A 22,970-nucleotide genomic window follows, 5' to 3' on the forward strand; every position below is an offset into this window, starting at 1 on the left:
CCTTCCCTTTCAGTAATATCCTCTTCAGACATTGTAGTTTGTTTTTATTTTTAGTTTGTTGTTTGTAGTTTGTCCTTTTTACCTGTGCGTGTGCCAAGGGCTTGGCAGTGCAAGTCGCATGCAGAACGTCTAGCTCTTGATTGAAATTCTGGCTGTAACTAGCTTTTTGTAAGGCATAATACCGAGAATCACTCTCCACCTCGACCGCGCGTCTTCTCATCAAACTTCCAAGCACCGAGTACAACCACCCCGGCACCCTCACTCATTATACAGAGCTCGCGTAGGTATGCTGGGCAACCGCTCAGCCTGAGTGTTGCCTAGAAACTACGTCACCGAGACACAAGTGAACTCTTGACAATGACATACCCGAAAGCCATGGATTTTCCAAGCGTCTTTTCTGCCTCACCGCTCCACCATCGTAGTTCATGTGTTGTCCTCCCTCCCTTTTGGGTGCCCTCCATGTGCTTGTTTCATTTTCTTCGCTTGCACCCAGCCTCACCCTTTGTCTGACCAATCGCGAACATGTGCTCATTTCCACATGCCCAATCGACACCGTTCACGGTTCTGAAATTTCATTGCATGTAGCTGAAGTTCTCCAATTAATTGTGGCGTTCAAATATGGCACCCGCTGAGCTACCATCAGCCCGCACTTCTCAAATCACGCGGGACTCCCTAAAGGCTGAGGGCGGATTTAGTTGCAGTGCGCAGCCAGATGCTCCCCATCAGTTCACTTGATGGTCATTAAAAAGGCCGAAATGCGCCCAACCTCAGGACTCGGCCATCTCAACTTCCAAGATTCCGGTTACCTCGCCGCCCTTGTCCCCACATTTTTCCCGTAGTCGCCGACAGGAACTGCGAGTTTATTCCCCCGCCGATGAGTTGCCCACATTTTACCCCAGAATTTCAGATTTCGGCCAATGTCACTTTTGGCCAGTTCAACAGTTCATTCAGAGATAACCTCCAGTGCAAAGACACCTACCTAAGGCCGGACCCCGGAGGCGCTTTCATCCCCTGGCTCTATGCACTTTTTTTGCTCCTGTTCCATCTGCCAGCATGCATCATTCGTGCAGTTAGATGGGAGTCCGCACAATACCTCGCTTTGGGGCTAGCTGTTCTGGGCATAGCTTTGACCGCTCAGTCCTTCCAGAGCACATCGCTGCAGGCCAAGAACATCCTAGTTTGGATGCCCTTGACCCTAATTCTGGACGTTGGGGCCATGTTGCAAATGGTCGTTCTAATCATCGAAAAACATGGGGTTCCGGCTCTGTGGGACGCGTTAAAGGATGGCTGCAGCGTTTTAAAGGACGTCATCGTGTCTGGCTTCCGTTCTAGACAGCAAGAAGAGGAGTCTATAGGTATGACTACTCCATTCCCGCCAGAATATGTCATCCTAACGCTTGGCCTGTAGAAATGAATCCCAATCCCGAGAATCATCCCCCGCCTGTTCAAAACAATGCTGCAAGCGATTCTGGGTGTGAAGAGGATGGCGGGGGGAGCGAACACGACCTCGGAGTGCCAGCCAATCCTGTGGCAACCGCAACCGTCCTATCAGACTACCGATTTGATGAGGAGTCACTGAGACATGCTATCGTCGCCATCATCGCCTTCGTCCTCCTCTTAACTCTTCTCTTCTTACAAATCTGGGCGCTCGCTGCTGCTGTTCAAGGTCGAAACCACAAGAAAAGCCTGCGAGTGAAATGGTGTTCTCCGGCATTCCAAGACTTTACACTCGCCATCACCACCGGGAACTGCAACGTGTATGGTATCTTGGAAAGTAGCAGTAACGGTATTAGCTGCATAGAGCTCCCAGCCGTTCTGCAGGATGAGTGGTTGACCGGAACCATCATCTGCCTCTCCGGCGCCATTGTGTGCCAGGCCATTGATATGGCATTGCTGCGATGCGCCCATGGTCGGAGATGTCGTGGCGTCCGGATGCAGCGACCTTGGCTGACGATGTTCGGAGGAGTCATTCTACTCGTCCTCCTAATTACCTTGGGCGTGTTCAATGCAAACAGGCTCCCAGAAGGAGTCACAAGTCTTGTGTGGGTATATAGGAAAGAACCTATGGCAGTAGTTGGAAGCGTTTGTCAAACGAGACTAAAATCGCCCGGGCTAAGGGGAATGATCATTGGATGGACAGACGGCCTTTTTGAAAGCTGGAGCTCAGCTTACGAAGGAAGTGTCGTTCGGAGGCGCGGACTGATTGCACCGTTCTATTAGCAAATTCCAGATGAAACATTTCTAGGGACTTGCTAGAGAGTGAGATTGACTTCAGACTCTTGAAAAACCTGAACTATCGCGAAAATTTATTTCTATGCAGTCATTCATCCGCGTTCATAACCCGCGATATCCTTGATACTCTAGAGAGGAACAATGCTTTTTAGGAAGTATAGAGGCGCCAACCGTTGGTTAGAGCAAAGGCCTAGCTCCATCCAAAACAACCTCCCTCCACAATTCTCACAATTCCGCTATTCCATGCAGTCGAACTGCTTCATCGTCATCTCAGATGAGTGTTATTGCTGGTCAAACTCATGGTCGCTTGTCCAGACTCTCGAAAATTCGCGGTAGGCCCTTCTTTACATCCATTCCTTAAATTTTCTCCAGTACCCGGCCCACTGCTGATGTTTCATGTACGATGCCAAATTTATCACATCCAGTGTCACTTCCATCCAAGATATAATAGTATTTAGGGGCTGATGTGGTCATATGTTCCCTTCCTAAAGCACTGCGTATGGCTAGAATTCACCGTCAAGTCCACTGGAATGCCCAAAAACGTCCCTCCCACATCGAACCAATTGCCCCGCCCCAACTTTTGGAGTCTTAATAATGTTTATTTCATATCTTGCCTCATCACACACACAACATACGTACACTCATAACTCCAAGCCCTCTTGGAATACGTGTCGCCGAGGTTGCTCATATCTTCAAGCGGTTTCGCAGCTTTGCACTATATTGACGTCCAGTGTCACGCAAATTTCAGAACACATTGTCCAGATCAATGAACAAGTCTTGCCAGCTCAACGGCATATGTCGTAAGTTCAAGCCTGGGAAGTCCCACTCGAACACGAATTCGCTTGGTGCATATCCCTGGAAGTCGCTTTCAGCGGATCGATGATCTTCCACTCCAATAGCTGCTCCATCCTCCAAGAGATCATCATTTCCCAGTTCATTGGGAATTGCATTGGGCTGTTGTGCCGACATGTATTCCTTTAGCGCATTTTCACATTTCTCGATGCTGGTTTGCAGAATCTGAAAGTAGGAAATGTGTCCAACGGTGATCTTTTTGAGTTCCTCAAGTACTTTGTGGGCATCGCGTAGAAGGAGCATGAGATCGGAAGGTGGCTCCCGGAGCAGTAGAGCGAGTTTTAGAACGAGAAGAACGGAGTAGGCGCATTTAGCCCAAACATAGTCCATCGTCCATTTGAAGGTCGTCAAATACGCACTCGGACGGTCGGGTTGAGCTTGATCTGGGGTATTATCGTTTGGCGAAATAATAGGTGAGGATGGTGAAGAAGATGCTCGGAGAAGGTTCTTGAGGTGCCGAACTGCCGCGTCCTTGGCCGTGCAAACCATGTCACGTTGGAAATCGTTCATGATGGCGAGGTTTTCAACTCCTGAATCTGACAAGGCTTTCAGATGCAGTGTAATGAGAGCCCATTCGTACTGTATATGTAGATTTAGGAGCGCAAGCGACTTTTCGTAAGGTAATGGGTCGTTTGAGATTATGCCAGTCCATTCATCCAGCCAAAGTGCTAGCTCAAGGTTGGTGGTACGGACGGTGGAACGAAGGATACTCTCGCTGTTAGGAACTATTGGTGAGCTACGTTGATTCGCCATGTCAATGTACGCATTTGTTCGGATGATATTCAATTCTACTTGAGACAAGAGCCTAATGTCGACTAGTGTCTTCTCGGGGTGGTTCAAGAGGGCGCGTACTCTGCGAGGCGAGGTATCTAGTGTTATGCCGGGGAGTTTACCACCGTCGAGCGAAAAGCTATCGTAGAGCGATTAGCAGGGTCGCACAAGCTGGAAATATATTACAGAATTGCTCAAACTCACAACATTTCTAGGTTGCAGACGCCAAACCATACTCTTGCAATTCGATATAGCTCTCTTTCTTCTGCCCCGGTTTCTTCGCTTGTCCTTGCTCGTTGGGTGCTCTTGCAGACCAGGCGATCGACTGCATTTGACATACCTAACTCCAGAGCAAACCTCAACGAGATTGCACTTAAAGTAGAGCCATTCTCGGAGTAGCTTGCCATTACCGTGATGGCTTGGATGGTCTCGAGAGAACTTAGGTTAGATATACTAATCAACGCGCTTGTGAGATGCTCTCTGAGCCGTGATTGAAGTCGATGATAGATAGGTGAGCTAAAGCCTTCTTCACAACGACAGCCGATACTAGTGATAGCATCGAAGAGAAAGGCGCTACGGGAGGCAACCGACTGGAAGGTGTCGACTTTCTCACAGAAGATTGGGACAAGAAAATGCTTGACTAATTAGCCCGGACTATTGGAACGCACCGAGGGATATATACACTGCCAGAGAAGAAACTGTCAGTGAGTTAGTCAATCTCAAGCCTTGAACGCATCGATGGCAACATCCCTCTGAAACCATAATGCTGCTTGATCCCATGTAACCCAACCTTTCTCAACAGCACTGCGGCTGAACCCTGCGCTTGTCATTCCATGGGTTGATGCAACGCTCGACGAGAGGAGGGGGGAAATTGAGATTGTACGACTGCCAAAACGATGGGCATCGGGAATGGTTTCTAATTGAAGCGAAGCAACTAAGGATCCATTTGCAATTGTCGAATATCTCGGAACTGGTGAACGGGAAGACTCAATATGCCCGGATCCTGACATGTTGCTCTGTAATGTATCTAATCCCGCTTTCAGGGCAAAGAGCTGTGACTCAAGGTTGTCGAGACGAAGAGAAGTTAGATCTTTTACGGATTCATGATATTGACAAATAATATCGTTTCGTGTACAGCGTTGGCATGAGGGGCGGTTCCCATTGCAACGGACTTTGGAGGCCCGGCATGCGATACAGGCGTTAATGGCCCTCCGTTTTCGCGGCGGTTCTGAAGTTGACGAGTCCATCGGTAAGTTCGCACGAGGAAGAGGCAAGAGACGAGAGCCTGCTTTTTGATTGTGGAGAGAGCAGCTGGCCTGGCGTGATGAGGTGCGGGGAAACCGCGTCATGCAACCTCATAGGAATAACTTTTCCGGGTCGTGTAGTGGCCCATTCCAGTGTTCTTCCTTCCACACCACAGGTACGCTATCATCCGTTCTCAATTACATTCGATATATATCCATTGCTATCCACCCAATACCTTGGCGTTATTAGAACACGTAGATGAAATCTTCGTTCTTCAGATCCGTTTCATCATCAAACGCCTTCTCACCAACGCCACCTACCTCGGCATTCACCGCTTCGTCAGCATCCATCATCTGACGACTTGTTTCCATACTCAGATCAACAATCTTTGCTGCTTTGCCCATCTGAGTCCTCGTAGCAGCATGCCTGCGATTCAGTATCTTGATCCAAGCAGTCGCCAATACGACCAGCACCGCAATGGTCACAAAGAGCGCAAGATTCGACCGCAACCCGCGTGAGTAATGGGGTGCTTCAGCTGGTGTAAAAAGATGGGGCCCGATGATATTCCCAGCGCTAGCACCGATGAAGAGAATACCTGTTGTGACCTTCCTCTTCGTGTCTCCGCCAGTGTTCTGACCTGACCACGAGTATATTAGGGGTGAGATCCCTGGATAAAATGAGGTCAGGTAGTAGCCGACTAAGAGAACTGCACGATGCTTCTTTTCGCGCCCAACAACCATGAGTATTATTATTCCGATGATAGGTGGGACGCAGAGGAGAATTAGCACAGGCGATTTCTTCTTCTGCTTTGTAGCGAGCCATGCCCCTCCTAACGTTGCGATCATTTGGATGAGCCCAAAAGGCATGTTGAAGAGAATGGTCGCAAATTTACTAAATCCGAATGCTTTAATGATAAGGGGCCCAAATGTTGAAATCCCACCGCTAGGTATTCTTGGGCAATATCAGTACGGGCTCGCTAATAATTGGAGGCGAATGCTTACGATACGGCCGTGAGCATAGAGAACCAGAGCCAAGTTTTCAGGTCCAAGAACGCTTCCATGACATGCCCCCACTTCCAAACACGAGAAGCCACTCCCATTTGATTCATCCGAAGCCTTTCAACTGCAATGAGCTTCTCGTCGTGGCTGAGGAACTTCGCCTCCATTGGGGAGTCGGGCATAAAGATGAAGACAAAGACTGATACCACGACGGTTAGGAGACCGCAGAACAGGAATATGATTTGATACGAGTAAAGATGAGCAGAAGCAATATGCCCAAGCCCATACGTCAAGAGGCTGCCGAGGATGTTCACGACACCCAACATCGCGTACCATGCGGCATTTCGGTTTGTTTGTTCGCTCCGCCGATACCACATTTGAACAACAGCAATGAACGCGGGAGCTTGACAGGTGTTAATGAATGAAGAGGGTTGAACGGAGTCACTCACCAACCGCAGCTTCAAAGGCACCTAGCAAGAACCGGGTTACCATGAGGCCGCTGAAACTAGTCGCTGCAGTCATGCAGCACAGAATAGCTCCCCAAAGGAAAACCATGACTCCCGTGAATTTGCCAATCGGAAGTTTGACTAGCAGAAGGGCCACCAGAGGCTGCATGACAAGCTGTGCAATGTACACAATTGATCCGAGCCACGAGTACTCATCCGACTTGGGGTTGATGTTGGCATCTTCAATCAGCCCAAAAACCGACGCGTAAGACAAGGTTGTCTTGTCGAGGCTCTGGAGGCAGTATACAATGAGCAGAATAGGAAGGATGGTTAGATCAATCTTTCGAAGGACGTGTTTGTTGTCTTCGGGAGAGACGTAGAGGCGCTCATTGGCATTCAGCAACTCGGCAGCCTTGTCTCTTCCTCGCTTGCTCTCAGCCTGCTTTTGAACCGTTTCGATGGTGTCAACTTCATTCTTGCAAACTTGAGGCTCGATTATATTTGAAGGGTCGGCTGTCGACATTCTGACTGAGAATATGCAATTTCGCAACAAGGACTGCGTTGCAGTAGAGGATGCATGAGGTTTTAAGGTCGAAAATCTAATGCCTGATAGGGACGCCGAAATCCTATTTGGGCATTAGTATCGGCCGAAGTTCCCGAGCCCCAACCAGGTTCCTCCAATTCTGTGACTACAAAATGGTTCGAGTCAGAACCGGCGAATCTATGGCCGCTACATTTCTCTGACGGATTTTCATTGCATTCTGTTCATCCTGTTGACCGAGTTAGCTCGCGCCGTCACCGTTATGCCTCGACTAGAGTACGTCCCTCAGCACTTTCAAATTGCCCCCAACGACGAAACAGCGTTAAGCCCAGTCGTCAATCTGCAAGCACGCGAGCATGAAAACATCTTCAAGTTTTCTTTCCAATCCTTCGGCAAAGGCCTTTTCCGTACGACCTTCACTTCCCGAGATCATCCTCTTCCACCACATCGAAGCGCAGTCATCCCAGACGGGAAGTTTGATCACGTGCAATGGGCCAGCTCCTCCCCAACCCTAACATCACGGCGGTTCAGTCTTGACGAAATGGTTGTGACATTGGATTGGCGCGATGGTCCTCCACAAATCTCCCTCACACTCTCCGGGCAAAAATCACCCATTCATTCTGATTTGCCTTATCGCTCTTACATTGCGGATGGACCAGGAATCGCCCACTATACGAGATACAACAATGGCACACTTCACGTAGGCCTAGGAGAAAAGCCATCGCCAATGGATCTCTCAAACCGCCACTTTGTCCTCTCGGCGACTGACTGCTTTGGTTACGACGTATATCGCACTGATCCAATGTACAAGCATATCCCACTACTCATCAATGCTACTCCTGATGGTTGTGTCGGGCTGTTCTCAACATCCCACGCACGTGGGTTTTACTCTGTAGGCTCCGAGATGGATGGTATGTGGGGCCGGTTTAAAGTCTACAGGCAAGAATACGGCGGGCTGGAGGAATACATCATTGTAGGACGCACGCTCGAAGATGTCGTGCGGAGATACGCAGACCTGACCGGATACCCTATGCTAGTGCCGCGGTGGGCATTTGGGTACATTGCTGGTGGGATGAAGTATTCGATGCTTGATGAGCCAAGGGCTTGCGATGCGCTGATGGAATTTGCCAAGAAATTAAAGCAACATGATATTCCATGCTCGGCTTTTCAGATGTCATCCGGGTATACCGTTGCAGAAAGTGAGCCAAAAACCAGGAACGTTTTTACCTGGAATAGACACCGATTCCCTGATCCAAAAGCGTTCATAGACGCCTACCGCAAAGAAGGCATACGTTTAATTGCTAACGTCAAGCCTTATGTCCTAGCTAGCCATCCAGAATATGAGAAACTGAGAAAAGCTGGTGCTTTCTTCATAGATCCTGTCACCCAAGAGAGCGCTACTGCCCGTCTCTGGAGCGCCGGGGGTGGGGAAAGCGACATTGGCGGCCACATCGATTTTACGTCTTCGACAGGATATCGATGGTGGTATGAAGGTATCCGCGAGCTTAAACGAATCGGCATCGACAGCATCTGGAATGACAATAACGAGTATACGCTTCCAAACGATAACTGGCTGTGCGCACTCGATGAATCCTCAGTGAGGAAGGGAGTAGGGAAAGTTTTGAGAAACGATGTAGGCTTCTGGGGAAGGGCCTTGAACACCGAGCTCATGGGAAAGTCATCCCATGATGCATTGCTAGAAGTCAAACCGAACGAACGTCCATTTGTGCTGACGAGAAGCGCGACGGCTGGAACTCTTCAATACTGTGCGAGCTCATGGAGTGGCGATAACGTTACCAGCTGGAAGGGAGTGAAAGGCGCTAATGCACTCTCACTGACGGCTGGAATATGTTTGATGCAGGTAAGTGTTATACAATCTATGGATATGTTCCAGGATTTAAAAAAGTTCTGCAGTGCTACGGTCACGACATTGGGGGGTTCGAGGGTCCACAGCCCACACCCGAGCTCTTGGTTCGCTGGATCCAGCTCGGGATCTATTCCTCTCGATTCGCAATCAACTGCTTCAAAACATCCCCTATAAACAATAACGTTGGCGATGTGATAGAACCTTGGATGTACGAGGAAACAACTTCGATAATTCGTAAAATCATCAGGCGACGATATGAACTGATCCCTTACCTCTACTCCCTCGCACTCGAGAGTCACATGACGGCTGTTCCTCCGCAAAGATGGACTGGTTGGGGATATGAGGCTGACCCGGAAGTCTGGAAAAATCGTGTGCTGACTGATGGAGAAACGCAATATTGGCTTGGAGGTTCTCTTCTCATCGGAGGTGTCTACGAGCCAGGAGTCTCCTCGTCAAATGTGTATCTTCCGAAGGACATCGCTGATCCAGGACTACAATATCTCAACCTGAACGCACCCCAGACGTACTATTCCGCAGGTCAATGGATCGAAATTGACTCTAAGTGGGACGAAAGCATTCCCGTCCTAGCTAAAGTTGGCGGAGCGATTCCCATTGGTCGGCCTTGTCAGACTCTGTCCGTCGGTGAAACTCGTAACCCCGCAACCCTTCCTCTGGACGACTATAGGGCAATTGAGATTTTCCCGTCGGCAGGCTCCTCCAATGGCAAAGAGTATACAAATACTTGGTATGAAGATGATGGAATATCCCCGCCACCTGCATGTGTGTCTTCATTTACCATTAGATATACATCTGATGCACGGTATGTTAATGTAACATTTGAAGAGAAACTACAGCCAGGCTTCATGCCCACATGGACCAATCTCGTGGTTATTCTGCCGTCGGGAGATAAACGAGGGGTGACGTTTGATGGGAACCATGCCGTCTTGGTAGAAGTGGATGAGAACCAGCGAGCTCACTTTAGAGGGCATACAGATCGATCGCGTGAACGAATCGAGGTTAACGCGCAATCAAAATTTTAAAGCCTTCATATTGATGATAACGAGGGACAACACGAGCTTTTACATAGCAAAGAGTAAGAACGGCTTTTTCCTGTGAAACCCATCACTCGCTTTAAATTAAAACTTACCCTACAAGAACGCTGAGCCTCTTGACTTGGTTTTCCACCTAGGAGGAAGCCTCCTGGACATATGTAACTCGGCGAGTTCAATGTGATATCTTTCATCATCTAGATATTACGGGCTTGAAGTTGTCGAACGAAAGAGAGGTTAGGCGAGTGTGACAACAGATGATCATATCCTTAGAAGGAAGTCTGAGGATTTAGCATTAAATCCCTATAGAGTATTCATGTAGCGGGAAGCGACCTATGAGAGCGCCACTGCGACCGCTCAATTCCTGACTATACAAGCTAAATATACCGCGACCTAACAGCTCTACAGGTATAGTTGTCAGGTGCGATTACACTTTCACCTATATCAATGAACTCTTGAGGAAGTATTGGCAAGGCGAGTGCATCCTTTGGCCGGGACTTTCTGCATTCTGTATATGCTTGGTTGCATAGAGTTGATGGATTCTTTGCCACAGAGCCGGCGGTTGCGCTAGTTCTTTACGATGATTGGACTCTCTCCGGTATGATTAAAGATGCAGTTCGTGAGAAATCTTTTCAGGTGAAGAGTCTAATATTGTCGAACGTCACTTGACTTAACTTAAGGAGAGGGCAGCAGCTCAACTTTTACTCATCAACAGGATAAGATGATAAATTTTCTCATGTCAAACTGCGGGTCAAGGTGGGACTCCTCAAGTGGATCTTGGGTACTGACCCTTCAACCTGAAGAACTTCGCTTTGAAATGTATGCATCATATTGTATTAGCCCTCAACGATCAAGAACCACTGGCGAAGATTTGAGAAGAACCTGACTACCTAAAAGACCGCATGGCATTGCCATATAGTGAGGCTCATTCCGTCATATACAGACCGGGAGTACATTAGGATAATTATGCGGCTAGTGTTGGATGAGTATCTCAAATCATTTAGGACCGTTTTCGGTTGTCTAATCCTGGCCTGGTGCTTCGTTATTACAACAGAATCCTTCACAAGGGTTTTAACTAGAAAACAAATTCAATAGGGTTACTAGTGTCATCGATGTATGTCTTACAGATTTTGGAACCCTAAGAAAAATTGGAGAGGTGAGGTGCTGTTCATCTATCGCAAGGTGAGCCGAGATGGAGCTGATGGAGGGCATATATACAGAGGCGAGCAGACAACTAGGTGTTGAGAGACGACCTAGGCACATTGAGGTGAGGTGTGAGGTCCCTGGAGCTGGAGAGAGCTCCGAGGGCAATATATAGTAGCTAAAAGAGCGCTAGTCCTAGACAGGAAAAGGGGGAGAGGTGAAGGACCACATTCACCCTGACACAGGGTCACGTGAACTAATGTCACGTGCTTTACTTTTAGCTGGAAAATTAGAGCATGGATCCCCAGAGCTGGGCCACGAAGTTGTGGATTAAGAATTAAGACCGACGATTTTTTTTCGCTGTAGTGCGATTTCCTAACTCTGCTGACGCCCTTACAGAAAACTCAGCGGTGTTTAGTGATTCGGCTGTGTTTTGTACAACTAGTCACGACAATTCTCGAGTCCTCGACAATATGATCCAGGATATGAAGATATATTACAACACCCACAGCGCACATATGCTGAGATTCTGGTAGGATTAAGAAGCTAGGAGAAATGAACCGAGCAGCTACAATCGAGAAAGAAGGAGGACGATACGCTGCTGTTAGATATCGCAGGGTTAGAGCTGATTGATGGTGGAGAGCATGGAGCAGTCAATTAGGTAATGAGAGGCAATCTAGGTATATTGAGGTGAGGTGTAAGGTCTCTGGAGCTCGAGAGAGCTCAAATATATAGTAGCTAAAAGAGCGCTAGTCCTAAACAGGAAAAGAGTGAGAGGTAAAGGACCCACATTTACGCTGAGATGGGTGACGTGAACCAGTTTCACGTGCGACATTAGATTCTATGCATATGATGTTGCAAAGCGTGCAAGTGGCTCCTCCTCCCGCTTCCCAGGGCAGAGCGAAACTGCGAACACAAAGAGGGGTGACCGATTCTGCTGTTTTTGATGGCTAGAGAGTGGAATTAATGGTTTAGCCAGTAATAATTTATTCTAGACGCGAGCAGCCCCCTAAAATAGGCTCACCCTATTTAGGAAGGCATGTTAGCCTGCTGTGATGTCTTTTGCGTGCTCCTTAAAGTGCTGCAGCAAGTCTACACCAAACTTATTCGTCATCCAACCACTCTCATTCATTGTGATGATCTACTCGTGCTAGATATCGTCGCCGTCGTACCACAGAAAGAGATGTTAGGTCCCAGTGAAGATGATGAATGGTGGTATCGCCTGGTGGTAGTGCCTTTAGCTGCTTATGCTTTTTAGAGCTTTTAACAGCTTTTCTAGTGACATAACACCCATCTAGAAACCAGTCACACCATGTTTGTAGATCATCGTCAGGTATCTTATACAGAGTGCTCGCCTGTGAGAAACGTCCACACTTTTAGTAGTGAGTATTCTTCGGATCTCGTCTCCGGTCCTCTTTCTGAATCTTACCTTATTCAATAGTCAGCTAGGAGTGGGTCTCTTGGGGTGATGACAAAGATAGACCTACTTATAAATTGATTAGAGATGCCGGAGTATCGCTGCACCGTCCCCCATTAGCCTGACAATAACAAATTCCGAGAAGACTCTCAGGTATTCATTATAGCCCTCCTATGCCCCAAGCAACTGAGGAACAAAGCAGTACTCAGTATCCCGTAAGTCAAATATCTGCAATTTACCCCACCATATATTCTGCAAACATATAATACGCCCTCCAAACTTCACTGATGCTACGGTTATTCTCTGCGTAACCGGTAGGGCAAACTAACCAAACCTTCTAGTTCAAATAGACACCAAACCTTGAGCTACCACTAATTTCACCCTGAACGTGTCTTATCCATAATCTGGAGCTAGAATTTGAAAAGCAGTAGTATATACTCTCGGAGTGCCGATATTGGAAACTCTAGTTATAGTCTTAGTCATTGCCGGAAGCACAGCACGGCCCGTGATATCGTTTGTCGAAGGTGTCATGGAATTGGCAGACATTGAGCGGTACCAAATCAGTGCGGTAGCAGCAGAAACAGCGATTACAGGATTAGGTATGGATGGCCAAGGAGCACTGCGGGGATCCAATATTTTGGTTCAAATTTTAGGAGCAGGAACATTTGAAGACTCCGGCAAACCACGAGATGAACCGAGTCCTCAAACTGCTCTGAGCGGGCGAACTTGTATTCGGTCATGGATTATGTACCAGTTTCTCAGAAACTACGAGGTCAATGGCGCTAAATTGATCCATGTTTGTTTTTCTACTTGATAGAAGTCGCAATGTCTTCGTGCTAACCGGGTCCAAACGCTCCGCGACCTTCTCCTTTTGGCGGCTCAAAGTAAAATCGGACCAAGGACTATTCTGCGACTAACCCTCTCTAGGATCTACTCGGATAGTGTTAGAATAAACTAAGCTGCGATTGCTGCACGATGACGGAGGCACTGTATTTTCTTGTTGAGAAATTTGTTCCATCTGCCTTCCAATGTCCTTTCGAAATCTGGAATAGTGGGATCACGAGGCATTTATCAGCATGCCGCGACAAAGAATCCCATCCGATATGTGGCCAAACATTCAGGCTATATTCTGCCAATTCTTCCACGTCGCACAATAATTGAACAGGTATAGCAGACCAACGCCCACTTAGGGCTCATCCACCTAACGCTAAATCACGGATTCTAAAGCTTGGATCCATACCATCGGCCAGGAAATCACGGGGAAGCACTCAGATCATTGATCACTTGACTTGGCTGACAGAGAAAGACCAAGGCACCTCCGTAGCCCCACATCGGATTAGGGTAGTCGGTTAAGAAATACGAGGACGAAAATGGTTCACTGCAGGTTAATACGAAGTGTTGCTCTTGGCTATAAGACTTCACCACCTCCCTGGGAACTTATGACGTACGTTGCCGCATTCAATGTTGATCTCAATACCTGGCTCCCTGTGTCTTGGCCTGACAACACGGCGAGACGCACTCTTGACGACAGTATCGGGCTGGACTTGAATGTGGGTCGTCCCTGATCACATTTGGAACGTTTCTAGCTCTATAATCCAAGATTCTTCTTATCTTGGCGTCCTAGTAAGTTCGGCGTCGCATTTCATGATGAAGTTGGGAAAATTTAGTCTACGTCACTGGTGTCGGAATTTTCGAAACGAAAACATTTAAGTCTCTGGACCCCAAAATGCTCCCAAGCCCCGCATATCAAATCCTTCTGCAAGATGTTCTCCCTTTGGATTCTATATATTGCTTTCCTTGGTCTCTTCGCCGTGCCGACTTATGGAGACGCCTGCTCCTTCATCGAGGCAATTGGCACTGTAAACGTTACCCGTCCATTGGATCCAGCTTACGTCTATGAGCAGACTCAGTACTGGTCAACGTCGTGCAGCGCGCTGAAGCCCTCGTGCATCATCTTTCCAAACTCCGCGGCTGAAGTGGCAAGCATTGCTAAGATCATTGCTAACACGACGGAGTCCTGGGCAATCAAATCGGGAGGCCACAACCCCAACAACTTCTTCTCAAGCGTTGAAGGGGGCCCCCTCATCTCAACTGACCACCTAGACCAAGCTGTATTAGACCCTGTTACCGGAATCGTTGATGTTGGACCGGGTAATCGACTGGATTCAATTGCAGCGAAACTTCAGGGAAGTGGGTGGACTTTTGTTGGTGGGCGCATTGGCAACACTGGTGTTGGTGGTCTCGTGCTTGGGGGAGGGCTCTCCTACATGTCGGCGCAGTATGGCTGGGCCGCATCTTCAGTGCTGGAATATCAGATGGTTCTCGCTAATGGTACCATCACTAATATCTCTGCTACCTCGAACCCGGACTTCTTCAAGGCACTGAAGGGCGGGGGCAACAACTTCGGTATCGTGACCAACTATCGTCTCCAAGCGCATCCTCAGGGGAATGTCTGGGCCGGAAACCTAGTGTTCCCTCATGCTTCCTCCACGGCCACAAAACTTCTCAAGGCTATACGGGACTTTACTGAGTACAACGATGATGACAAGGCCGCTGTGATCGTGACCGCTGAGCGAGCCAACCTCGATGCGGTCGACTCGTGGATTCTCTTCCTCTTTTACGATGGAACAGTACCTCCGGCGGGCATTTTCACCAACTTCACATCAGTTGGGCCGATACTCAACACATGCCGGGAGCGCACTTACGCCGACCTTATGATATCCAGCAACTGGGTTGTCGTCAAAGCCTCTGTTGTGGACATTGGAACCGAGACCATTCCCATCCCAACCGCTGAGAACTTTTCTAAAGTAATGGAGACGCTTCATGTCCACTGGCGCAATGTTTCAAGCACTGCTCTGGCCGTGCCGGGTATCGTTGCTTCGATTGCGTGGCAACCCTTCCCTAAGCGCATCGCCCAGAGAGCGAAAGCACGCGGACCTGACCTAATCGACGCTGACGACTCTGTAGACCGCATCATCATTGAGATGAACTACAGCTTCATCCCACTATCCGCATATGGTCAAATGGCAGACACCCTAGAAGCAACATACACAGGGGTTCGCAACAGGGTTGTCTCATGGCAGGCAGATGGGACACTTCCACAGGCATATCTTCCACTTTTCATGAACTACGGGTTCTTTCGCCAGGATTACTTCGGGCGGCTACGACCAGAGAACAGGGCTTTAGCAAGATCGGTAGCGTTGCAAGTGGATCCACAGGGGTTGTTTCGGACAAGGACAGGCGGTTGGAGGCCTTGATGTATGTTAGTGACTTGAGAACCCGGGGGGTTTCCTCAGAATGAGTGATACAAAGGTGCGGCTTATTTAATCCGACATCGTTTCGAGATCAATGCATTATGCATAGGTTCTTACATATGTACTATTCCTATCCCATTCACGAAGTGGGACTATAGTTACGTTATTGGGAACTGACTACTTCGGACTGTTCTGGCCCGCTTCAACTTGGAAAGCCGACAACTTGGAAATTATAGTTGCAAGTTGACCCTGAACTCGAGACCTAAGAGGTCGTTAGCGATGCGACGCAGGAATCCACAAGTCTCTCTCACCTCAATGGGAGCATAGCCACCACCAATCATAGTGCTTCCATCCCAAACCTCCACGGTTACCTTCCCAGCTGTGAGACCACCAAATTTGAACTTGTTATAGCCCTCTACTAAATTTAATTTTCCAAGTTCCGTTTGTCCAACATTAACAACACCAACTAAGTTTGACTGACCCCTAGCGACGAGTATCACGCCACTCACTGCGTCCTCTGCATTAACAATTTCTTGAGGCTTTCCCATCGTATCTAAACCACAATCGGCGTTAACAAGAAGCGTGTGGTGCCAAAATGCTCCCTGCATAGCTCTACCATTGGTAGGTAGAATATTCGCCGTCGTCGTATCCCCGCGCTTCCACGCCTGAATGAATGCGGGGAGGATCTGCCAATATCCGGTATGACTGTACCCGTCGACGTATGTATGAATTGGGGATCCAGTCATCGGCTCGTCCCAGATGTTCCCCATGTAATGGCTCTCACCAGCGTCATTCCAGGTTTGTAGTTCCAGCATGTCCGGTTGCATCTCTAGCACTTGCCCGATTCGGTACTCGAGATTCTCTTCCCCACGACGGTACCAATTTTGTGAGCCGTCGATGTGTTTGAATTGGAGCGTTGACATTCCCATCATGAAGAGCTTCCCGGCGCTTCGGGCAGCAGCCATGTATGCCTGGTCATCTGCCGTCGACACGGCTGTTTTACCAGCCTCCGGGTATGACCAGGAATTCCAATTGAAGACCCCGTCAAGAATTGGGCGATTGCTGAATAGAGAGTCGCTAGAAATGCCTTGGTAGAAGCCAGGAATGATAACAACGTCACCTACTGCGCTCTTGAAGGATGCCCATTGGTCATTACTAACGCCCTCACTACCGAAGGTCGATACTAACGGCTTGCCGTTGTACTTGTAATATGATGTCCTCGCCATGTATTGTTGTAAAAATCCAGCGTACTGGGATGGATCGGTGAAATATCCCGGCGCCATGTCGAAGGAAAAGAACAACCCGAAGCCTAAATTGTCGGCATTCATAAAGAGGAATTCGACAGTGTTATTTGACCACGTGGCGAATTGATCTAAGATCGTACGAATAAGCAAGCAGTCCCATATACCTCTGATTTGCGCGGCCTCGTACTGAAGTTTAGGGCAAAAGCATCAAGCCCAAGGCTCTGTGCATCCACGATATCTTGTCGGGTGTGCTCATTGTTGATTTCACCAATCATATAGTGGGCGAAACTGTCGGAAATGTCAGTACCGTGAAACTAGTACTAGTGGGACCTGGAGACGTACATGGGTTTTCCGGCGTTTGCACGCTCCGCTGGTGGCAACCCTGAGGCTATCACAGGCAGGGCGCCAGCGACCCAGAGTGAGGAGAGCCGCATTTCGTGGAGAAAATAGTCAAATGATTGAATTGAACGATATTTAAAACGGTGAATCGGAATCGGGAGGCAAGAATGACTGAAGAGACAAAAAGGGTTTGAGAAACAATGCACTGGAAGAAGCGGTGGCTTAGGATTTTTTTAAATGTTTTTGAGATGCATCGTAAGATTGCATTGCATCTTTTGAAACGCCGATAAACGCGAGGCGTGCAACGATGGGCTTAGCTCAGTAGCTGTTTACTCTAGACTTTAGCAACATCGGCGACCGAGGAAAGACCTTCTAATCTGCGCCATTATATGTGATGGTTCGTGTTCATCCTCTTACTAAGTGTTCTCAGATTTTGAAGCTATGGTTTATGCCTGTAGTTAGATAGTGAGGAGGAAATAAACTAACTTGAAAAGGAATAGCCGGCCAGACTCCGCCACTCCGCGTTCCTCCAACCTCCCACACTGTCCGATGGTCGGTAAGCCGTCGCGACAGCTAGGACCTGCAATGTCACATCCTTCATGTTGTCGCCTCCACGGTCTACTCTTTATGAGTCCGGAAATAGAGTCTGCGAGGCTGCTATCGAAAGTCCGATTGGGTACAAATCTCCACCACATGCGCAAACCATCCTTCCCACGAAGGCGGACGGTGGTGTGGGGGCCTCTTACTGGTTCCCGTCTACCACTATTGCGGGCACTGCTAGAACGTGAATCACTAATTTCTGCCGATTAGGGGCAGCGCCTGACTGTCAGTCTCCCAAAAAGTGTTTGCTAGTCTATCAACTTTGCTGGCAACACAACCTCTACATATGTCACTTCACCTCGATAATCCACCCTGTAAGTCTTCGAGGCTGTACTAAAACACTCCGGCCTGAGACATCGTATTGCTGCCTAGTGCCGGCATTCGGACTTTTTCCACTGCCTATGTGCCCATTATCGCGACCGCTGAGGATGAGCGGACAGGATTCTTAAGTTATGCGCCACTTGCTAGATGACAGCAAGGCCTTGTGTGGGGGGCTGTGGGTGACAGCAACGCTGTCTATTTTGAACTATAGGGGCCAGCGACCCTAGCATAACCACTCCCTCCAGCATGCACCAGTTTGCGTACCTCCTATAGTGAACGGGGACCAATATATATTTTAGCATAATGGTGAAGTCTGAAGGTATGGGGAAGCCAAACTTCTGCCTTGAACAGTGAGATGCAAACATGAAAGAGAAACCACCTTCTAGTTCTGGCTAGATGCGCTTCTTGAGTACTTCATGGAGTCTTGGGTGAGGGCAAGCTGCGTTAAATACATGAGAGGGTTCGACTGGTTGCGGTGCCTCTCGGAGAACGTACTACTAGACCTCTGTTCGCGCTTGAATTCGATCTTCACGGTCACCTTCGAGAGGCCTAGTGGGTACTAGTGTATCACTTTATCATCACTTCGCCGTCATGCTCCATCCATCCTCTCTCATTTCTAATTGTTCCCTGTCGCTTATATACCAACCTATTCTCCACTCTGGGTAATAATGTGTGACTCGAGGACGTAGACTGCCTTAATAGGTATAGGGTGGTCATAGATTGAATGGCTTTAGTGTATTACAATAAAATCGATTTGGGTCAACTAGCTATCTCCATTCGCCGCATTCGCGCGATGCTTCTCCATAACACAGTGCCCGGATAGACCGTGAAAACAAGGACACATGAAATGGCTCTCTCCTGCGGCCTCCAGCCTTCAACAAGCCGAATTCGTCTGGGTGAGAAGACCAAGTTTCCACGGCAGGGTATTATAGTCACCGCTTGCGCTGGGACTCAGACCTTGGTAAAGATAGCGTAGATTGCATGGGCTAATGGTCATCGTCTGATCGACATTGGTGCGTACCACTTCGCCGTGGCTGATGCTCTTCGTCCATGCAGTCCCACTGAAGACAACATTGTTAGAACGAGCGAATGGGTTTGATTCCGAATTGGCGAGACCAGTCCACGGGCCGGAGAGACTGCTCGCAGTCCATGAGCGGAAGTAGCGGGCACCGTCGCTTCCAATGGCTTCCACAAGAAGAAGATATTTGCTCTCGCCGATGGAGTACACGTTTGATGCCTCGAAAAGGGCATTCTTCGAGTCGGACAAAGCAATTACGGTAGAGCCCATGCCGCTAGGAAAATTGCTGAGCGAGGTTTGTGAGCGGTAGAGGTGACCATTGTCATCAGATGAGAAGAGATGGCAGTTAGACGCGTCGCAGATGACCCACATGTCTACCCAATATCCACTGCCGATGTTCTGGGTGATAATACTGGGCTGGCTGTTATAGAAGTTCTTTGGGGCACTCCAACCAGTTGGATTGCTGATATCTTTGTTGGTGGAGTATGCGGCGTTACCGTTCTGGAAGACAAGATACCAAAGGCTTTGAGGTGCAAAGTAAAAGACCTGGGGGGCAGCTCGATAGCCCGAACCGATTGGCGTCTGATCAAGGTAGTGAAATTCAGCAGAGTTTGCTTCGGCGAAGTCAGTGAAGCTGAAGTAGACTAAGTTATACCCGGAAGCTTGGGCCGTGCTCGCGAAGACGTGATATTTGCCGTTGGAGAAGACGATTGAAGGGTCTTTGATCCCAGCCAGTTTGCGGGCATCATTCTTGGGACTAACCAGTGCCGCGCTTGAGCTCCACTTGAAGGTGCTGGGGAGATTGGCCGTCTGTCTGGTAGTAAGGGTCGCACTGAGAGAATCATCCAAGGGCATAAGACGGTGGGTGATGCTGCGGGCAGCCACTGCATTAAAAAGAGCCGCAAGGACTATAAAATGTAGCATATTTTTGGTAGTTAAAAGGAACAGTTTGGATAGAGGCCCACCTTATGAGCTGAGTATCGTTCTTTATATCCAGGCTTTCAGATAGGCAGTCAGAAAAGCCAGGGGCGTTATATGATTAACAGCATCACATTTTTTCCGAATTGTGAAGCGACTATGCTGAAACTAATAGGCCAAATCAAAGTAGTCTTGGTATACAGGGGTGGTAACCAGCGCCGAATACATTCCTCGCCGTTTCACTAGAGCGGAGCTGCACCTCTCCGGTGCATCCATCAATTCGTATTGACCGAATGACTTCGTGGTTGGGTTTTCTTGAGCATATAAGTCTTGGGACAGTCAGCGTTACCCTCTCCTTTATCATTGTAGGTCAGATTCGAACAGAATATCAGCAGTGCTTGAATATACATGGACTTCAACGGGAGGCTGGCCCTAGGCTCGTAGAAAAAGGCTGGGCTTGAACACCGGTGCTGGCTATCGAACTTTGCTACGTATAACGCGATCTGATCTTTGGTACTTCGTCATTTGCATCGTCAGCTCTCAATGCCAATTTTCCGTAAATGTGTGGAGGGAGGTGGCCCGGGCTACCGGGGTCGGATTAGGGTAATCTTAGCAGCGGGGAAATTCGGCAATCTTTGCACCAATCGGCCTGCAGGACGTCATGATTTAATAAATGCAGATACAGTCAACTCTCGATGGCGCGATGCGCGATTAAACGATATTTCGATATAGCGATACATTTCTCAAACCTGAATTAATTTCCCACCAAAATATTCCATTTCGCGATACCTACTATATCGCAAGCTTTTAGCTAGATTATCGTTATATTAAGAGATAAAATGCCACGTGTGGCAATTACTAACAAGCAGCGACAGGCTCTGCGTTAATAGTATCAACGTCAGGGTCCTGGCTGGAGGCAGCTTAATGCGATTAAGTAGTTTAAGCAAGAGTACAACCATCGCATCCGTCAGTCAACAGTATCAGAGTCCCTCTCAGAGCGATATAGCTACCTTGACAGTAGCTCTGCCACCACCCGCACACGTCAACAACAGGCACAGTGGCCTATCCTTAAAGCTGTCCTCTTTGACTAGCAGCAGCACCTCAAGAGCTCCGGCAGCGACGTCCCTAGCGATATCCTTATTGAGAAAGCAAAGGCTATCTGGCCGCAGATACCTAATTACGCCGACCTCCCTGTACCAGAGTTTAGCTCAGGCTGGCTCACTAACTTTAAGCGACAGCATAATATCAAGCTTTATTGACACTAGGGCGAGGCTGCGTCAGTGCCAGCTAGGGCTAAAGAGGAGATGAGGGCTATTAGAACGCTGTGTGGAGAATACGCAGAGCAGGATATATTCAATATGGACAAGACAGGCCTATATTGGCGGCAGGCGCTGTTGTTAGGGCTTTCTACTAGAGCTTAACCTAGCAGGAAGAAGGATAAGAACTAAATATTAATTATATGCTGCTGCAACTTTACTAGCAGCAAGCGCTTTACTCCCTAGGCTATCAAGAAGGCAGCTAGACCACATGCTCTGCGATCTGTCAACCTCAAGGCTCTCAGCATCCAATAGTCGTCAAATCCTAAGGCGTGGATGACGCATACTATTATAATGGATTGGCTACAGGCCTTCTATCGGTAGATAGGAGAGACTAGGTCTATCCTGCTGCTGATGGACAACCACAGCGCTTATATCCTCGGCGTTGATCTCAAACCACCTCCACCAAATATCCGCATTCAATGGCTGCCTGCCAACTCAACTAGCGTCTACCAGCCACTTGATCAGGGCGTGATTAGTCAGTTCAAGCGCTCATACAAGAAGCAATAGATACGCTATATAGTCGCTAGCTACAAGCGCGGCGCAGATCCAGCAACTCAAGTCAACCTCTACTATGCCTTACGCTGGGCCTCTCAAGCCTAGTATAACAACCTTCAGAGCAATACAATCTATCGCTGCTTCTGCTAAGCTAGGATCCAGCCTTCACAAGAACCAATCTACCTGCCTAATCCAGAGGAGCAGTCTCAGCAGGAGCTAGAGGAGCTCTACCAGCAGGTGCAGCACGCAGGCAGGATTCAGGACGCTATGAGCCTTGAAAACTTCCTGAATCCTATTGATGAGGATCACAAGCCTACTCAATCTGACTTTAATGTAGCAAACGCAATTGCAACATATAGCCAGCAGCTAGTTGAAGACGAATCAGACGACGAAGGGCCTCCTATACAAATACCTACCCCTGCGCAGGCAGAGCAGGCTCTTGAATTACTACTCTTATATCAAGAGCATACAGATTCAACAACTCCCCAGCAGATCAGAGCGCTCCAGCAGCTATATACTGAAGCAAAGGCTCAAAAGTCTAAGCAGTTTGTCCAGGGCACTCTAGATAGTTGGATTACGTAACCCTCTTGCTGCAACGATATTGCGATATAACGATATAATCCTCGTTCCAGAATTGTATCGCGCCATCGAGAGTTGACTGTATTCTCCTGCATTCGATATCGTAATCCGACCTTCCGAAATCTTCGTTCCTAAGTTCTCCACCAAGAAGTCAAGCGCGAAATATAGAGGCGGGCTGCAGTTTTCGCATGAATCAACGGCTGAATGTTTTCGCATGCGCGCGTTTCCTGTCGCACGTGTCTCACGCGATATCATACCCATGTACTGCACTATTCACTCATTAGGCATAGCTCCTATCTCGTACAGTATATAGTCAGCTCAG

The 22,970-nt window shown here is 48.4% G+C and overlaps 8 protein-coding genes across 8 annotated transcripts; 4 read left to right on the top strand and 4 right to left on the bottom strand.

Annotated features, from left to right (window-relative positions):
- Window positions 1-815: 815 nt before the first annotated feature.
- Window positions 816-2,220, top strand: BDR25DRAFT_365611 (uncharacterized protein; the record flags this gene model as incomplete). Its single annotated transcript, XM_033696903.1, has 2 exons — window positions 816-1,255; window positions 1,570-2,220. The coding sequence occupies exons 1-2, from the start codon at window positions 875-877 to the stop codon at window positions 2,218-2,220; spliced, it is 1,032 nt and encodes a 343-aa protein (XP_033555221.1). The 5' UTR covers window positions 816-874.
- Window positions 2,221-2,976: 756 nt separating this feature from the next.
- BDR25DRAFT_338940 (uncharacterized protein) lies at window positions 2,977-4,262 on the bottom strand (the record flags this gene model as incomplete). Its single annotated transcript, XM_033693325.1, has 2 exons — window positions 2,977-3,994; window positions 4,060-4,262. 2 exons carry the CDS (start codon window positions 4,260-4,262, stop codon window positions 2,977-2,979), a joined length of 1,221 nt encoding a protein of 406 aa, XP_033555222.1.
- Window positions 4,263-5,227: 965 nt separating this feature from the next.
- Window positions 5,228-7,091, bottom strand: BDR25DRAFT_276305 (MFS general substrate transporter). The gene is made up of 3 exons (XM_033687546.1): window positions 6,548-7,091; window positions 6,102-6,501; window positions 5,228-6,051 (listed from the first exon to the last, which is right to left on the bottom strand). The coding sequence occupies exons 1-3, from the start codon at window positions 7,065-7,067 to the stop codon at window positions 5,346-5,348; spliced, it is 1,626 nt and encodes a 541-aa protein (XP_033555223.1). The 5' UTR covers window positions 7,068-7,091; the 3' UTR covers window positions 5,228-5,345.
- A 197-nt stretch (window positions 7,092-7,288) lies between these two features.
- On the top strand, window positions 7,289-10,090 carry BDR25DRAFT_276308 (alpha-glucosidase-like protein). The gene is made up of 2 exons (XM_033687547.1): window positions 7,289-8,946; window positions 9,000-10,090. Exons 1-2 carry the CDS (start codon window positions 7,348-7,350, stop codon window positions 9,990-9,992), a joined length of 2,592 nt encoding a protein of 863 aa, XP_033555224.1. The 5' UTR covers window positions 7,289-7,347; the 3' UTR covers window positions 9,993-10,090.
- A 4,234-nt stretch (window positions 10,091-14,324) lies between these two features.
- On the top strand, window positions 14,325-15,830 carry BDR25DRAFT_365623 (FAD-binding domain-containing protein; the record flags this gene model as incomplete). The annotated part of the gene is made up of 1 exon (XM_033696904.1): window positions 14,325-15,830. One exon carries the CDS (start codon window positions 14,325-14,327, stop codon window positions 15,816-15,818), a length of 1,494 nt encoding a protein of 497 aa, XP_033555225.1. The 3' UTR covers window positions 15,819-15,830.
- Window positions 15,831-15,995: 165 nt separating this feature from the next.
- Window positions 15,996-17,334, bottom strand: BDR25DRAFT_365626 (uncharacterized protein; the record flags this gene model as incomplete). The annotated part of the gene is made up of 3 exons (XM_033696905.1): window positions 15,996-16,077; window positions 16,127-17,187; window positions 17,247-17,334. 3 exons carry the CDS (start codon window positions 17,332-17,334, stop codon window positions 16,018-16,020), a joined length of 1,209 nt encoding a protein of 402 aa, XP_033555226.1. The 3' UTR covers window positions 15,996-16,017.
- Window positions 17,335-19,193: 1,859 nt separating this feature from the next.
- On the bottom strand, window positions 19,194-20,192 carry BDR25DRAFT_207330 (glycosyl hydrolase family 62 protein; the record flags this gene model as incomplete). The annotated part of the gene is made up of 1 exon (XM_033684525.1): window positions 19,194-20,192. One exon carries the CDS (start codon window positions 20,190-20,192, stop codon window positions 19,194-19,196), a length of 999 nt encoding a protein of 332 aa, XP_033555227.1.
- Window positions 20,193-21,925: 1,733 nt separating this feature from the next.
- On the top strand, window positions 21,926-22,732 carry BDR25DRAFT_365633 (uncharacterized protein; the record flags this gene model as incomplete). The annotated part of the gene is made up of 3 exons (XM_033696906.1): window positions 21,926-22,042; window positions 22,082-22,132; window positions 22,274-22,732. The coding sequence occupies 3 exons, from the start codon at window positions 21,926-21,928 to the stop codon at window positions 22,649-22,651; spliced, it is 546 nt and encodes a 181-aa protein (XP_033555228.1). The 3' UTR covers window positions 22,652-22,732.
- Window positions 22,733-22,970: the final 238 nt, after the last annotated feature.

The sequence above is a fragment of the Lindgomyces ingoldianus genome, assembly GCF_010093535.1.
Source record: "Lindgomyces ingoldianus strain ATCC 200398 unplaced genomic scaffold BDR25scaffold_1, whole genome shotgun sequence".
In the NCBI taxonomy this organism is placed as follows: domain Eukaryota; kingdom Fungi; phylum Ascomycota; class Dothideomycetes; order Pleosporales; family Lindgomycetaceae; genus Lindgomyces; species Lindgomyces ingoldianus.

Bases quoted from the DNA above. Each gene is read 5' to 3' on its own strand.
- BDR25DRAFT_276308 (XM_033687547.1), top strand. From the start codon at position 7,348: ATGCCTCGACTAGAGTACGTCCCTCAGCACTTTCAAATTGCCCCCAAC. The intron at 8,947-8,999 runs GTAAGTGTTATA...AAAGTTCTGCAG, and splicing joins CTGGAATATGTTTGATGCAG to TGCTACGGTCACGACATTGG.
- BDR25DRAFT_276305 (XM_033687546.1), bottom strand. From the start codon at position 7,067: ATGTCGACAGCCGACCCTTCAAATATAATCGAGCCTCAAGTTTGCAAG. The intron at 6,502-6,547 runs GTGAGTGACTCC...ACACCTGTCAAG, and splicing joins TGCCTTTGAAGCTGCGGTTG to CTCCCGCGTTCATTGCTGTT. The intron at 6,052-6,101 runs GTAAGCATTCGC...ATATTGCCCAAG, and splicing joins TCTATGCTCACGGCCGTATC to AATACCTAGCGGTGGGATTT.